The sequence below is a fragment of the Melanostigma gelatinosum genome, assembly GCF_949748355.1.
Source record: "Melanostigma gelatinosum genome assembly, chromosome: 5".
NCBI lineage: Eukaryota > Metazoa > Chordata > Actinopteri > Perciformes > Zoarcidae > Melanostigma > Melanostigma gelatinosum.
This window is the reverse complement of record NC_136638.1, coordinates 28,170,761-28,188,610: the sequence shown is the minus strand read 5'-3', so window position 1 is coordinate 28,188,610 and position 17,850 is coordinate 28,170,761. Positions and strand designations below refer to the sequence as shown.

The window sequence follows — 17,850 nt, the reverse complement described above, 5'->3', positions numbered from 1 at the left end:
TTTAACCTTTACTGATTGTTTTTACTCTTATATATATATATATATATATATATATATATATATATATATATATATATATATATATATATATATATATATATATATATATATATATATATTTCTTTTTAACGATTGTGAAGCACTTGGTGAAATGGTTCTATGAAAGGTAATAATAATAAATATTATTAATATTATCACCTCCATTTTACTTTATTTGGTGTATTTTTAACATGACTTTTATTGATTGTTTTTACTGTTTTATGGTTATATTTATTCATTTATATATATTATTTAAATATTTCCTGTTATTGTAAAAAAAAAAACATTATTGGTCATTTTAAACTTTTGAATGAGGTTATATTCCTTTTCTTCTCCTTCACACTACAGCTTATTATTTAACCCGGAAAGCTTCATTAATATCCAGTGAACTTGAGAACCAGACATCTTGACTGTCTTAATTTATTCATCCGTTAGAGCACAGAGTCCGCTGAAAGGTAAACCTTCCTTATGAATTAAAGGTCATGAAGTGAGCTGAACAGACTGAACCAATGAGACATGGAGCTCAGCTCTGGTCCCGCCCCCTTCAGGTCCACTCTGATGTGTTTGGACATTTCAGCCCCCGAAGGCAACACAATAAAAAGTAAAAATAAAAACCAACAAAAACGAGCCCCTGCAGACCTGAAACGAAGCCGGACAGAAAGCTAAACTTAGAAAAATGTAAAAACTCAGATTTGAAGAGTTGAATTACGGAGCCTGAAGCTCTCCGTCTGATTTAATCCAGCGAGTCCGATTCACAACCATGAAGTGATGAGAGCACAACGTCTGCAACGGGGTCAGAGAGGTTTGGGGGGAGGAGGACTGGGGAGGACTGGGGGAGGACTGGGGAAGACTAGGGTGGACTGGGGGAGGACTGGGGAGGACTAGAGAGGACTGGGGAGGACTAGAGAGGACTGGGGGAGAACTGGGGAGGACTAGAGAGGACTGGGGGGAGGACTGGGGAGGACTGGGGGAGGACTAGAGAGGACTGGGGGAGGACGGGGGAGGACTAGAGAGGACTGGGGGAGGACTGGGGAGGACTAGAGAGGACTGGGGGGAGGACTGGGGAGGACTGAGGGAGGACTGGGGGAGGACTAGAGAGGACTGGGGGAGGACTGGGGAGGACTGGGGGAGGACTGGGGAGGACTAGGGTGGACTGGGGGAGGACTGGGGAGGACTGGGGGAGGACTGGGGAGGACTAGGGTGGACTGGGGAGGACTAGAGAGGACTGGGGGAGGACTAGGGGAGGACTGGGGGACGACTGGGGAGGACTAGGGTGGACTGGGGGAGGACTAGAGAGGACTGGGGAGGACTAGGGTGGACTGGTGGAGGACTAGAGAGGACTGGAGAGGACTAGGGTGGACTGGGGGGAGGACTGGGGGATGACTGGAGGGGAGGACTAGGGGGGGAGGACTGGGGGAGGACTAGGGTGGACTGGGGGGAGGACTGGGGGGAGGACTGGGGGAGGACTAGGGTGGACTGGGGGAGGACTGGGGGGAGGACTGGGGGGAGGACTAGGGTGGACTGGGGGAGGACTGGGGGAGGACTGGGGGGAGGACTAGGGTGGACTGGGGGAGGACTGGGGGGAGGACTAGGGTGGACTATGGGGAGGACTAGGGTGAGGACTAGGGTGGACTGGGGGAGGACTGGGGGAGGACTGGGGGAGGACTGGGGGGAGGACTAGGGTGGACTGGGGGAGGACTGGGGGGAGGACTAGGGTGGACTGGGGGAGGACTGGGGGGAGGACTAGGGTGGACTGGGGGAGGACTGGGGGGAGGACTAGGGTGGACTATGGGGAGGACTAGGGTGAGGACTAGGGTGGACTGGGGGGAGGACTGGGGGAGGACTAGGGTGGACTGGGGGAGGACTGGGGGGATGACTGGGGGGGAGGACTAGGGGGGGAGGACTGGGGGAGGACTAGGGTGGACTGGGGGGAGGACTGGGGGATGACTGGGGGGAGGACTAGGGTGGACTGGGGGAGGACTGGGGGGAGGACTAGGGGGGGAGGACTGGGGGAGGACTAGGGTGGACTGGGGGGAGGACTGGGGGGAGGACTGGGGGGAGGACTAGGGTGGACTGGGGGAGGACTGGGGGGAGGACTGGGGGAGGACTGGGGGGAGGACTGGGGGGAGGACTAGGGTGGACTGGGGGAGGACTGGGGGGAGGACTAGGGTGGACTGGGGGAGGACTGGGGGAGGACTAGGGTGGACTGGGGGGAGGACTGGGGGAGGACTGGGGGGAGGACTAGGGTGGACTGGGGGAGGACTGGGGGGAGGACTAGGGTGGACTATGGGGAGGACTAGGGTGGACTGGGGGGAGGACTAGGGTGGACTGGGGGAGGACTGGGGGGAGGACTAGGGGAGGACTGGGGAGGACTGGGGGGAGGACTGGGGGGAGGACTGGGGGAGGACTGGGGGGAGGACTGGGGGAGGACTGGGGGGAGGACTGGGGGAGGACTGGGGGAGGACTGGGGGGAGGACTGGGGGGAGGACTGGGGGGAGGACTGGGGGAGGACTGGGGGGGAGGACTGGGGGAGGACTATTTTACTCATATTATTCTGTATTTTAATAATCATTTCTTGACATTTAAAAAAACAATTCAGATATTTTCACATATTTAATGTCTGAGTGATAATGTTGAGGTTTGGACACTCTGGTTAAGTCGATTGGCTGAGAGCGATGATGACTGTGATGAAGACTTCAGGATGAAGAGTCGATTCAGTGAGAAAATGAAAGTCTTCTTTGTGTATTTGAAGCTTCATCACAGGGAGGAAGAGTTGGAGGAGAGAGGTGTGTGAGTGAGCTGGTGTTTCTCCATCTCTGTGAGGACCAATTAGACTCTCAGAGAGACTCACTTCTATTCAAAGAGCTCAAATCAGGACGTCAGGATTCAGACGAGGTTTGAAGAACTGTGAACGTCTCTCGAGTGTCTGCAGCTCAGAGAGTCGATGAGAAAAGCTACGTACTGGACATTAATGTTTATGTGTATTTATTAATGCTGGTCTTGACATTTTAGTGCAAAGTATTTTGACTCTCCACCGGTTCAAACGCTTCAAATCACCGAGTGGTCAAAGGTGGAATTACAGCGTCCTGGTTCGAAAACACTTCCCCATTGACTTACATTGAAAAAGAGACGTCTGCAACGCATAGAACGTTTTCTTCTGTTCTTTCTGCAGTATTTTAAAATGAGGACCAACTTTGTGAATCATATTACGGTTTAAATTATTACTTTAAATAATTATATGTTTTATCTGGTGGCTTATGAGGTCTAGTTGCTTTGATTTTGTCCTGATTTAATTATCTTGTTGTTTTATTTTTAATTCAAACAACACAAGTTTAATATTAATACAATGAATGTCATTATTATTATTTTTTTACAATCATTAATATTATGAATATAATTATTGCTATTATTATTATCGTAATCATAATGATTATAATCATAATTATTGTTATTTTTATTATTATTATTGTACATTATATTTGTATATATGTTGTATAATTGTATAATAATGAGCTTCCTGCAGCAGAGACCTTCTTCTGTCCAACACACTCTCTCTCTTCTTGAAGAACAAAGAGAGAGTGATGACGGACACTCACTGCATACCCATAATGCAACAGTTTCATCAGCCTCACACACCAGGAGATCACATCTGAGGGTTTTATTTTTTAATGATGTCCCCAAAACTGAAACGAGAGCTGATTTTCCAACAATAAAATTGTTCTGCTTTGCACACGTTGGTCACAATTATTTAATAATCCAATTAAACCTAAAATGTGTCGGTTAAGCCTCTGAAATAAATCAGCGTGTGCGTCCCCGCGGCTTTCAGCAGCAGAGAGAATACAACACGCATAATGACATAATTGATTGCCAGTCAAATCAATAATTCACACTTAAAATGTTTAATTTCTTGATGGACGAGACGCCTCGAGCAGAGAGACGAGTCGGAGAGTTCAGAGTGATCGTCACAAACTCAAATCTGTGAAACGAATCTTTTCACCTCATTACTGCAGAAATACAACACGCGTATGTTCTATAATGAGATGATAACAATAACAAGGTTGAAGCTGTTTATGAGGACAGAAGATGAATCGCTGCTCTGGAATCAGAGGATTCATCTGATGATTCTTTTATACGTTAATCGATTGAAAGGTAGGGAAAAAGGTGAGAAATAGTAAAAGATTACGTCAAAATAATAAATAAACTAAATTGTTTAATCGTTTTCAAACGTTTTCATACGTTTAATATGTAAAGATATGAATGTTTAATGTGAACTAAAGCTGTCAGATACATGTAGAGGAGTAGAAGTACTGAATGGCATGAAAATAAAAGAAGAAGAGGAAGGAGAAGAAGAGAAGAAGGAGAAGAAGAAAGAGAAGGAGAGAAGAAGAAGGAGAAGAAGAAGAAGAAGTAGAAGGAGAAGAAGAAGAAAAGTAGAAGGAGAAGAAGAAGAAGGAGAAGAAGAAGGAGAAGAAGAAGAAGAAGGAGAAGAAGAAGAAGAAGAAGAAGGAGAAGAAGAATAAGTAGAAGGAGAAGAAGAAGAAAAGTAGAAGGAGAAGAAGAAGAAGGAGAAGAAGGAGAAGAAGAAGGAGAAGGAGAAGAAGAAGAAAAGTAGAAGGAGAAGAAGGAGAAGAAGAAGAAGAAGTAGAAGGAGAAGAAGGAGAAGAAGAAGTAGAAGGAGAAGGAGAAGAAGGAGAAGAAGAAGTAGAAGGAGAAGGAGAAGAAGAAGGAGAAGAAGAAGAAGAAGAAGGAGAAGAAGAAGAAAAGGAGAAGGAGAAGAAGGAGAAGAAGAAGAAGTAGAAGGAGAAGAAGAAGAAGAAGTAGAAGGAGAAGGAGAAGAAGGAGAAGAAGAAGTAGAAGGAGAAGGAGAAGTAGAAGGAGAAGGAGAAGAAGGAGAAGAAGAAGTAGAAGGAGAAGGAGAAGAAGAAGGAGAAGGAGAAGAAGAAGAAGAAGAAGGAGAAGGAGAAGAAGAAGAAAAGTAGAAGGAGAAGGAGTAGAAGGAGAAGAAGAAGGAGAAGGAGAAGAAGAAGAAAGAGAAGGAGAGAAGAAGAGAAGAAGAAAGAGAAGGAGAAGGAGAAGAAGAAGAAGAAGAAAAGTAGAAGGAGGAAATGGAGGAGAAGAAGAATAAAATAGTTGCAGATTAATTTCCTGGGTATTGATGAACTGTATTTATTATTTTAAACACATTTGCAGAGATCTTTCATTCAGGCAGAGATCTAATCATCGAGACGCTACTCTGACCTGATTTCTGTCTGCGTCGGTCAGAGGTCAGAGGTCAGAGCCCAGAGGAAGCGCATCTGACTCCAGACCAGCTGCTGGTTGAGCAGCGTGACGTCAGCTGATCGGACTCGTTGGTGAAACACGAGGATCAGAGATCAGACTGATCGGAGGTCCACTTCTCAACTATTGAGTCTCTCAGAGTGAAAGATGATAAAACGTGACATCAGACAGAACTGTGAGCCGAGGCTGATGATGTCATTATTATCTTCATATCACGTTGAGAAGTTACAGCAAAACTATTATTTATGTTATTTTAACGATAATGTTGATGATTAAATGAGAAGAAGCTGGAACCAGCATGTTTTTATACGAGTCATTGTTATTATTAGTTGTTGTATTATTATAACTATTACTACTACCATTATTATGATAATAATAATAATTATAACAATTATTATTATTATTATTAATTATCTTCATCATAATTATCAATAATATTATTGCTATTACTACTATTATTGTCATCATTGTTATTATAACTATTCACTACTATTTTTGACACTTGATGTTATTATTATTAATAATAACATATGAGAAGTGAACAGCAGTGACTCACCAATGAAGCCGAGCTGAGAGAACTCGAGGATCATCCATTCTTCTGACGGCTGCTGCAGCGCAAAGTTCTTCATCGTGGTGAAGAAGTTCGGACGAGCGACGATGTCGTCCTCCAACTGTTGGGGGGGGGGGGGGAGACTCGTTTTATTCTAATATTTTATTACTTGTCCCGCATATATCGCCAACTATGTTTGTATGTCTAATTTTCTTTTTCACATATTTGAAGAATTATTACGGGTTTTAAATGTTAAATATTATTTTTCCGCATATTTTATCGAATCAAAAAAATATATTTTACAAATTTGTTTCACATATTTCAGGAATCATTTTTCATGAATAATAACTAATATATATTAGTTATTTGTATATTATATTTTTCAATATTTAACAATTGTATTTTCGATATTTTACAGATTATTTTTATTTCACTAACATCTTGAGGACGTAAAAAAGTCTAAAAACATTACGCAACGTTACAGGTTAAGTCTTCTATTTAATTTTTTTTAAATCCTATTTGTCTCATAATTATAGGTCAGAACATGGAAACATTAAAACGTTTTTTATGAGCTGATTAAAGATGTATTTTCCCTCTTCAGGTAAAAACTAAATATAATATTTGTCTCTTTATGAACCCGATCGTCTGTTTTCAGACTCACAGATCGTCTGTTTTTCTTCTTCAGATGTTTCTTCTTCTTCTCATATTTTAAAGAGAACAAAGACTCAATGCCTCCATTAATGTCCCCGTCAGTCTCTTCAATGCAAGCAGATGTCCTTTGGTCATTTTAGTTCTTTTGAATATGTGGCTCTGAATTCCACTCAAGCTTTATTCCTAAACATTTACAGACCGCCTAAATACTGTGCAACCTTCTTTGATGAGTTTACTGAACTGCTGTCTGTAATCTGTATTGATTTTGACTGTGTTGTTATTGTTGGTGATTTTAATATCCATGTTCATAATCCCCAGGACAGAGATTATATAGAACTATGTGGTGTCCTTGATAACTATGATCTGACTCAGCATGTGACAGGACCCACCCACAACAGGGGGCACACTCTGGACCCAATCATCACCAAAGGTGTAAACATTTCCAAGGTTGCTGTGACTGATGTTGCACTCTCTGATCGTTTCTGTGTTTTCTTTGAGAGTGCAATCTCCTTGCACACAAATGTCCAAACCAAGGTTGTGACAAAGCGTTACATCTCTGAAAACACCAGTGAAGTATTTATTCACAAGTTCTCCTCCACACCAGCCCTCTCTGGCCTCTCAGTCAATGAGCTTGTAGATGGCTTCAATTTTAAAGTTAAAAATATTATTGATGCCATTGCACCCACTAAAGTGAAGGTTGTCTCGGGTAAGCAAAGATCTCCTTGGAGAAATGCTACGCTGGTCAGAATAGAGAAACGAGAGTGTCGGAAAGCTGAGCGCAGGCGGCGAAAAACGAATGTCCAGGTTCACTGTGACATCTATAAAGAGAGACTTCACAATTATAATTTGGAACTTAGAAATGCAAGGCAGTCATTCTTCTCTGACATCATAACCAAAAACTGTTTTTATTGTTTCAATGTATGTTTTAAATCTCCTTTACTTTTGCCTTTATGCTTTTCATGGTTTCATGTGAAGCACTTTGAATTACCTTGTTGTTGAAATGTGCTGTACAAATAAACTTGCCTTGCCTTGCCTTACCCACAATGCAACAGTTTCATCAGCTTCACACCTCCAACGGGTTTTACATCAGAGGCTGTTTTTCCTTTAATGATTCTTCTGTTTAAACAGATTCAGCACAGCGACCACGTTCTTTACTTTATTTATGTAGTTCTACGATCGTATCATGGGAGAGTTGAGAGGATTCACACATATTTAATCTTTATTTAACAAGAAAGGCTCAGGTTTGTGATTTATTTTATTTATTTTAAACCATTAAATCAATAAATCAAAAATGGGAATTTTATTTCTATATTATAATGTAGTTTATTATATATTTATTATTTAATAATTTATTCATTATTTTATTTTTAATGAACACTTCCTGCAGATGTTTCACAATAAAAGCCTGCAGAGGAAAGGCTTTTGTTGTGACAGTTTCTTTCTTTCCTACCTGAACGTAGTAAGTTCCTTTAGACTGAGCGTACATCATCAGGTAACAGTAGTCCAGGTTCTGCTTCGTCCTCCACCTGAGGAGGAGGAGGAGGAGGAGGAGGAGGAGGAGGAGGAGGAGGAGTTACTCCACTATGAATTAAAGGGAGACCACGAGCTAAATATCACCATGAAACGTCACCAGTTCATGACTGATATTAAGATGATTATTTATTGTGTTAGAAGTTTTCTGAAATGTTATTCTTAAATATGCAAATGAGGCATTATGTAACGGTAACTTTTGGTTGAATTCTATGAGAAATCTACAAACAGACAAAGTAGTAAAATAAAAGTTTTCTGTCGTCGAGTCTGGAACAAGACAAGTTATGGAAGAAAAAAATCGTCTGAGAAAGTATTAAAAACAATGTGTTTGTCTCCACATAATGCTCTGAATGTCAAACAGAAAACCTTTAAACGTAGAAACAGACAAACATCTAGAGACGAAAAGAAGCACAACTGTTGTAAAAATGAGGGAAAAAATAAATGCACTGTATGAATGAACTGTTTCTGCAGGTGGAAAAACACTAAAAATAAGTATTAAATATGTTACAATGGACCCATATAACGCAGCAATGAAAGATCATGAATCACACAAGTGAAGGTAGATTTACGCTGCAGGCTGACGACCAGCAGCTCTTCTTCTCTAATTTGCATAATTTCAAAGCGTGTCCATTTACCGAACGTCACGGAGGAAACGACTGCAGAGACACTGAATGTATTGAATCATATATTCCTGCTGCTGTTTCTCTCACGAAGGTCTGAAGGATTAAAGTTTTATCGCCACACGAATGAAACCAGTGTGTGTTCAGACGAGTTCAGTCAACAGAAGAGAGAAAAATACACCGTGCTCAATATTTACTGAAGGGAACTCTGTGTATTCATATCCAGTGGTGGAAGTAGTACTCAGAAGTAAAAGTAGTAATAGAGCAACGTATTCTCATGAAACAGCTCGTGTGATAGCTTACCAAAAAATGTATTCCTGTCTTAAAAGCTGCATTCTCTCTAGTGTCCAGTGTAAAGAACAATGTGAACAATAAATCGTATGAAGTGATCATATCTGGACTGAGGAGTGACATGGAGACGCCGTATACGTCTCTGGTGTGTCGACCTGTCAATCAGCGTGTAGCCCCGCCCTAAAGCATCCCCTGCTTTATGGTCTGTGTGACTCTAAATGGACCATAATGTACTAAATGAACATCATGCTGTATTGAAGAAGACTTGAAACTAGAGATTGAGACATAAACTCATGTTTACAATGTTTACTGAGGGAATAAATCAAGAGAGAAGTAGAGTCATTTTCTATAGACTTCTATACAACCAGAGGAGTCGCCCCCTGGTGGACACTAGAGAGAATGCAGCTTTAACACATGAAGCTTTGACTTCACTCGTCTTGTTCAACAACAACAAACTGAAGAGGAAACAACGCTCACACGTTTTAACCGAAGACGTATTTGTTGCTTCAACTAACAACAACACGTTTCACTCGGACAGAGGAGGTTAAATGTCATTTAGTCATTTATCCTCCCTCCATTAACTTTCTGTATCCTTCATCCTCCTCCTCTCTGTCTTCACTTCTCCTCTAGCTTCCTTCACTCCTTCCCTCCCTTTAAATTCCCTCCTCCCCTGTGTTACCACGGTAACAGGGCCAAAGGGAGCAGAGCGACGGTGTATTAACGAAGATGATGTCACCTCGGTCTGCACACTGTTTCTGTTAAGGAAGGACTCTGTCAAGGAGACAAGGAGGCGAGCGGACCAATTTAAGTGTGTGTGTGTGTGTGTGTGTCAGGCGTCTGTCAGCCTGTCATGGCTAATTCATGAGGCTCTGAACCATACTGAGCGAGCTAACTACACACATACACACACATACACAATTACCCAACTCTCTCCGATTACTGGAGCTGATGAATCACACACACGCAGGTAAAACTGTGTGTGTGTGTGTGTGTGTGTGTGAGAGAGAGCTTTAATTATGATAAACTGCAGTGACTTAAAGTTAGTCAGTTTTTCAGTTTTTTCAGGTTAAAGTAAAACTCAACAAACTCTGAAACTTATAAACCGACTTCGAGTGAAACAACTTGTTGAATTATTCTTATAGTTTTCTTCCTTAGTTCTCATAGTTTCACTTTAAAACCGTCTACTTATGAAGGCTTTCTCTGTCAACCAGCTTTAATGAGCTCCTGCTGCATTACAACCTGCTTCATGTTGGGAAAGCATTCAAACAGATTGATGAAAGTAGATCAACATAGAAATAAAGATGAATTCATGATTCAACGATGTTCTTCTTACTTTAACAACAGCTGCTGAGAGGAAGAATAACACTGATGATCCACTTCTGTTGTTATTAAAAACAGACTTTTATGGTGAAAGAGGAGTTTCCTGTCCTGAAGCCACACACACACTAACCTGACTCTCTCCTTTGGGTCTCCGAAGGACTCCCGGAGTCGAGAGAAGTCGGGGTAGAAGTGGACGGACGGAGAGACGACCTCCAGAAGACCCGACTGAATCTCTGCTGGAAAACTGAGAGGAGGAGGAGGAGGAGGAGGAGGAGGAGGAGGAGGAGAAGAAGAAGAAGAAGAAGAAGGAGAAGGAGGAGGAGAAGAAGAAGAAGAAGAAGGAGAAGGAGGAGGAGAAGAAGAAGAAGAAGAAGAAGAAGAAGAAGAAGAAGAAGGAGAAGAAGAAGAAGAAGAAGAAGGTTACTGTCACGGCTCGGCTGTGTCTCCCCTCTGTTCTCTCCGTGTGTTCTTCCCGTGTCCTCTGAGGTTTTCCTCTCCTAAGAGTTTGTTGAACTTCGTTTATCTGAGATTATCGTCTCAGGATCCCGCCGCCTCACCTTCCGACCTCAGTTCTCCGCCGGCTCTACAAACAACTCAACGGAACCTATTTCCTTCACCCACACTGCGTCTCGTGTCTGCTCACGGGTCCGGGGTAACCGACCGGAACGGTTACTTCATTATTCTTTTATTTTGTAATATTACATCATATTGTCAAATGTGACACAATGTGCTTGATGTCAGGACAATAAAGTTAATTGAAACTGAGACAAACAGAAAGACAACAATGTGAAAGAAAAGGGGGATAAAAGGAAAGGAAATGAGGAGGTAGAGAAGGAAAGATGTAGGTTAGAGAAACGAAGGGAAGAAAAGAAAGAAAGAAAGAAAGAAAGGGTAAGAGAAGGAAACAAGGATGGGAAATAATAGGTGTGTGCGTGTGAGTGTGAGTGTGTGTGTGTGTGCGCGCTTGTGTGTGTGTGTGTGAGTGTAAGTGTGAGTTTGAGTGTGTGTGTGTGGGTGTGTGTGTGTGAGTGTGAGTGTGAGTGTGAGCGTGTGTGTGTGTGTGTGTGAGTGCGTGTGTGAGTGTGGGTGTGTGTGTGTGTGTGCGCGCTTGTGTGTGTGTGTGTGAGTGTAAGTGTGTGTGTGAGTGTGAGTGTGAGTGTGTGCGTGGGTGTGTGAGTGTGTGTGAGTGTGAGTGTGTGTGAGTGTGAGTGTGTGTGAGTGTGTGTGAGTGTGAGTGTGTGAGTGTGAGTGTGTGCGTGGGTGTGTGAGTGTGAGTGTGTGTGAGTGTGAGTGTGTGTGAGTGTGTGTGTGTGTGTGTGAGGGTGTGTGTGTGTGTGTGAGTGTGAGTGTGAGCGTGGGTGTGTGAGTGTGAGTGTGTGAGTGTGAGTGTGTGCGTGGGTGTGTGAGTGTGAGTGTGTGTGAGTGTGAGTGTGTGTGAGTGTGTGTGTGTGTGTGTGAGGGTGTGTGTGTGTGTGTGAGTGTGAGTGTGAGCGTGGGTGTGTGAGTGTGAGTGTGTGTGAGTGTGAGTGTGTGTGAGTGTGTGAGTGTGAGTGTGTGCGTGGGTGTGTGAGTGTGAGTGTGTGTGAGTGTGAGTGTGTGTGAGTGTGTGTGTGTGAGTGTGAGTGAGTGTGAGGGTGTGTGTGTGTGTGAGGGTGTGTGTGTGTGTGAGTGTGAGCGTGGGTGTGTGAGTGTGAGTGTGTGTGAGTGTGAGTGTGAGTGTGTGTGAGTGTGTGAGTGTGAGTGTGAGTGTGTGTGAGTGTGAGTGTGTGTGAGTGTGAGTGTGTGAGTGTGTGCGTGGGTGTGTGAGTGTGAGTGTGTGTGAGTGTGAGTGTGTGAGTGTGAGTGAGTGTGAGGGTGTGTGTGTGTGTGAGGGTGTGTGTGTGTGTGTGAGTGTGAGCGTGGGTGTGTGAGTGTGAGTGTGTGTGTGTGTGTGAGTGTGTGCGTGGGTGTGTGAGTGTGTGTGAGTGTGTGAGTGTGAGTGTGTGTGTGAGTGAGTGTGAGGGTGTGTGTGAGTGTGAGTGTGTGAGTGTGAGTGTGTGTGAGTTTGAGTGTGTGTGAGTGTGAGAGTGTGTGAGTGAGTGTGAGGGTGTGTGTGTGTGTGTGTGTGTGAGTGTGTGTGAGTGTGTGAGATAAATTAATCATGTTCTAACATGCTGCACTTTGACTGCATGCCGTGAACAATGGCTCACACAGCTGTTCACGCACAGCAGCGATCAAAGGCTTCCGTGTACACGCACACACACACATACTCAACACACACATCCTCAACACACACACACTCACACTCAACACACACACACTCACACACTCACACTCATACACACAGGAGGTGGAGAGTCTCCTCCCGGACCTGTTGCCGTAGAAACGGCATCCCATCATGCAGGTGGACAACTTACAGGCGCTTCAGGTTGTCTGCTACACTGCTGGCGTACTGCTGGTCGGCCTGAAGACACAAAACACAAAGACGACTGCTTTAACTTCTTTATCGTCAACACGAACACAGACGTCGCCTTCAGGAACTGGAGGTGCTTCGGTTTGGTGGCCACACTGGGTACTGCAGGTCATGTGACGCACAGTTGACCATTAACACGTCTACAATCTTTTCAAAATAAACTTCTGTCTTCAGAGGAAACAACTTAGTTAGGTTTAGAAAAGATGGTTCAATAGTTATGTTTAGAAAACGATTGTATCATACTTAGTTCATTGAGATCATTGTTTGGGTTAAAATAACTACAGAAGTGGCGTTACTCAAGTACATCAGTTATGTGACAAATAAATCAACGCTGACTTCTTGTTTCACACACACACACACACACACACACACACACACACACACACACACACACACACACACACACACACACACACACACACACACACACACACACACACACGGTGGACTGAGATCATGTGAATGTTTCTCTTCTCACTCGAACATCAATAACAACTTGAGCAATCAATGACATCAGAGTTAAGCCTCCCTCTCGGCCAATCAGGGCCCAGATGGGGTTCCCTTCGGGGACCCAATCATCTGGCTCTGCAGGTCGCTGTGCGGTCTCTCTCACACACACACACACACACACACACACACACACACACACGCAGCTGAGGAGAGTTCGTTTCTGCAGGGAGTTGGTGTGTGTGGTTTGTTTTGGCGTCCTGGAGGTGCCAGCTGGGTGGAGCTTACCACAGAGCTCTGTGTTAACGAGGAGCAGACTGCTCTCTGGTGATGCTTCTCACTTTGTACGTCAGTATTTACTGAGAGCTCTCTTCTCTCTCTTGTTTCTCTTCTGTCTTCTCTCTCTTCTCTCTCTTGTTTCTATTCTGTCTTCTCTCTCTTGTTTCTCTTCTCTCTTCTCTCTCTTCTCTCTTCTCTCTCTTGTTTCTCTTCTCTCTCTGTTTCTCTTCTGTCTTCTCTCTCTTCTCTCTCTTGTTTCTCTTCTCTCTCGTTTCTCTCTCTCTTCTCTCTCTTGTTTCTCTTCTGTCTTCTCTCTCTTCTCTCTCTTGTTTCTCTTCTCTCTCTTGTTTCTCTCTCTCTTCTCTCTCTTGTTTCTCTTCTCTCTTCTCTCTCTTCTCTCTCTTGTTTCTCTCTCTCTTCTCTCTCTCTTCTCTCTCTTGTTTCTCTTCCTTCTCTCTCTTGTTTCTCTTCTCTCTTCTTTCTCTTGTTTCTCTTCTGTCTTCTCTCTCTTGTTTCTCTTCCTTCTCTCTTCTCTCTCTTGTTTCTCTTCTCTCTTCTCTCTCTTCTCTCGTTTCTCTTCCTTCTCTCTCTCTTCTCTCTCTTGTTTCTCTTCCTTCTCTCTCTCTTCTCTCTCTTGTTTCTCTCTCTCTTCTCTCTCTCCCTTCTCTCTCTCTCCCTTCTCTCTCTCTTCTCTCTCTTGTTTCTCTTCCTTCTCTCTCTCTTCTCTCTCTTGTTTCTCTCTCTCTTCTCTCTCTCCCTTCTCTCTCTCTCCCTTCTCTCTCTCTTCTCTCTCTTGTTTCTCTTCCTTCTCTCTCCTCTCTCTCTTCCTTCTCTCTCTCTTGTTTCTCTTCCTTCTCTCTCCTCTCTCTCTTCCTTCTCTCTCTTCTCTCTCTTGTTTCTCTTCCTTCTCTCTCTCTTCTCTCTCTCTTGTTTCTCTCTCTTCTCTCTCTCTTCTCTCTCTCTTGTTTCTCTCTCTTCTCTCTCTCTTCTCTCTCTCTCTTCTCTCTCTTGTTTCTGTTGTGTTTGACCGTTCTGACATTACAACTTTAACATAATTCTTCATGAATCTAGTGCAGAGGTCTTCAACAGGTACTGCAGGGGGTCCGCGGAATTTTTGGTTGATTCGAAAAAATAAAATAAAATAATTCTCTAAACATGAATCTGTCCATTATTTGAACAGTTCAGTATTGTATGAAAGATAACGGGTATCTTTATGCATGGCAGTGGTACTAATAGGCCATCACTCATTTTTCGTTTCCACGTTTGAAATGAAAACATCAGTTTGAATATCTTCTATGCATGATTATCATGCAATTAACAGACAACGTTGATATTGGCATTGGTATCAGTTGACATGGTGTGTTTATAAATGTCAGTGGCTCGGCCTCCCTACTCACTGTACCTGTTTAAAATGAAAACATGAATACATGAACCTGTGTATTAATTGAATAGCTTAGTACTGAATGCACAATAAAGAGGTATACACGGTACTAGGCCCATTTAATATAAAACACAATTGTATACAATATATATAGTCGGGGGTCCCTGCTCCATCTCTATCAGTTTGGGGGTCCTTGGCCTGAAACACGTTGAAGACCTCTGGTCTAGTGAAGTGAAGATAACAATGTAAATACTTTTGATTTCATATTTTACAAGATTAATAAAACGGACATGAATACAGTTTGTCCAATTTGACCAGAACTTCTATAAACTAAAACACTTTTCTGAAATGATGAATAAAGGAGGAGAATCAGTGGTGGGAAGTAACTAAGTACATATACTCAAGTACTGAACTTGCATTTTACTTGAGTACTTCCATTTTCTGCTACTTTATACTTTACTACAATATTATCAAATATTGAACTTTTCACTGGACGACATTTATCTGATAACTTAAGTCATTCAGAATATCAAAACATAATATTGTCAACTAATAAATAATAATTAATATTATTAGAGATTAAAACCTCTATAGCCCTAGCCCTATTTTTAGGCCTCTGCTCGAAAATTGCATACCCATACCTTTTAGACTGTAGATCTGAAACTACAAGGTCTATTTTAATAATTGTTATGGTATAATACAGGTCAAACTTGTGAGACTTGTTCATATGTGTAAATATTGTGTATATGTTGCTGGTTAATAGTGACTGAAGATAGCACACAGCTCAAATTGAAAAGTTTCAGGTTCGCCTGAAAAAAAAGCAATTTTTTTTAACATTTGTTTTTGAAATAATGCAGATTGAAGCCTAAAAATACTCCACAGTCATAGCACAACAGGTTTGTGGTCTGTCCAAGCTAATTTTACTTAGCAGGCCAGCATAAATAAGTTCTGAGTACAGAATTTCAAGGCAAATTCAAATTTTTGGAACCAGATTTTGCGCTGCTCTATTCTAATTTTATATACGATATAACTACATATTAACTATATATTCACTTGCTTTATCACTAAGAGTGTTCAATACATCGTAATAAAGCAGTTTGCAATAATTTTATGCCATGTTCAGCTATTTTCAGATGTCATATGTCTCATCCATGAAAAAAACCTGCTCTGACTCAGTGTGTATGTGGGATATGTAAGGCCTGTGATTGGTGGATTTAATCATACGACACGTTGTTAGGTCTTTTCTCGCGATATTTTACATGTCTGGACCATTTTTCATATTTCTTGATGAAAAGTCCATTCGGAACTTCGGTGCTGGTACTCGAAACGCTAAAGAGGTATTAAACTACCAGCAGTATAGAAAGTCATTAAAATGAGCTTATTAAAGTTATGAACACATGAATGTATCACTAATTACAATACAATGATGTAATATATAATAGTCTGCATACATAAGTATATTTTGATGCTAATACGTTTGTTCTTTTACTTCAGAATGATTTAGAATTCAGGACTTTAACAGAGTATTTCTACACTGTGGTATAAGTACTTTTACTAGAAGTAAAATATCTTAAAAGTACAAAATGAGGATAAAAATAAACAGTTGCGTCATTACTGGGAATAATAAAATCATCTGTCAGCCAATTCCAAACTATTCTATCCATCAATATTATTCTCACATATTGAAAACATAAATGTCTGTTTCAACATTTTGTTGACAAAAGTGCAGACTAAGCAAATACACATCATCATTGTAAACGTATTCTGCGTGTATTTATACCACTATTTACTGAGTAGTATTCCGTGTGTCACAGCAGAGGTTAGAGCGGGTCGGCCTCGACACACATTGTATTTCTCATGTTCGGTTGAGTGTGCAGATCATTGGGTTCGTCGGCTTCTGTTCAATGCAACACGGTGACGTCAGTGAGCGTTTAGAGGAAATACAGTTTTACTGTAACAAGCAGCAGAGAGACTTCACGGGACATTTGCTCATGTTCATTTCCTTTACACCCTGATCTTCAGTTTCCTTCCTCCTGTCTCCATTTGTCATGTTGATTTCTTTCTCTTTCTTCTTGTTCCTCCAGGCTGCACATCACATTTTAAATCCTCTTTTTTAAATCTTTTATCAGACACAGTTTTCAATTCCCTCCCTTTATTCTTATTTCCTGATGTCTTCAGACTGAACTCCTCTCGTGTCGGACGTTCAGGTTTTGGAAGAATAAACTCGTCTCGGCGGGTTTTGTTCCTGCAGACGAACAACGAGCGACGAGAGCACTCAGAGCGTTGAAAGCGGAGAGACGTGTTCACCATGAATTTTACATGAGTGAAGCGTGTTGCAGTGAGGAGAAGAAGGCAACATGCGATGAAACTCAACGGGGGAGAACAAATCCACCGAGCCCCCCCGCAGAGCCACAACACATAAACAGGTCTGAGATCAGAGCTGCTCCTCAGCGAACCTGAACATCTGTTATGTCTCTGACAATAAGTGGACGTAGTCATCGTCACGTCGCTCATTGGTTTGTGGACGTTTTCAACATTTGAGTTCGCCAATTTAGTCGTCACCATGTTGTTTTATTTGCTGCCAGTGAACAGGAAGTGTCCATATCTGGACTGAGGAGGAGTGAAGTAGAGACGCCGTATACGTCTCTGGTAGAGACCTGTCAATCAGTGTGTAGCCCCGCCCTAAAGCATCCCCTGCTTTATGGTCTGTGTGACTCTAAATGGACCATAATGTACTAAATGAACATCATGCTGTATTGAAGAAGACTTGAAACTAGAGATTGAGACATAAACTCATGTTTACAATGTTTACTGAGGGAATAAATCAAGAGAGAAGTAGAGTCATTTTCTATAGACTTCTATACAACCAGAGGAGGACAACAAAGAACAGTGAGACATTTAATAAATGAAGGTTCAGAGGTTAAAGTAACGACGGATGAGAAGCTGCAGCGCTGAATATAAGAACGGATCAAAGTGTGTGGCCTTCATCTCTGTTACTGCAAAAACACACACA

The 17,850-nt window shown here is 42.2% G+C and overlaps 1 protein-coding gene across 1 annotated transcript in view; it reads right to left on the bottom strand.

Moving 5' to 3' along the window:
• Positions 1-17,850, bottom strand: part of mgat4b (alpha-1,3-mannosyl-glycoprotein 4-beta-N-acetylglucosaminyltransferase B) — a 65,319-nt gene that overhangs the window by 10,748 nt on the left and 36,721 nt on the right. Inside the window, exons 5-8 of the mRNA XM_079268225.1 lie at positions 12,675-12,721; positions 10,409-10,522; positions 7,968-8,043; positions 5,873-5,987 (exon numbers count right to left, since the gene is read on the bottom strand). Coding sequence (XP_079124351.1) covers positions 5,873-5,987; positions 7,968-8,043; positions 10,409-10,522; positions 12,675-12,721 — 352 coding nt within the window. The remainder of the gene's footprint in view (positions 1-5,872; positions 5,988-7,967; positions 8,044-10,408; positions 10,523-12,674; positions 12,722-17,850) is intronic.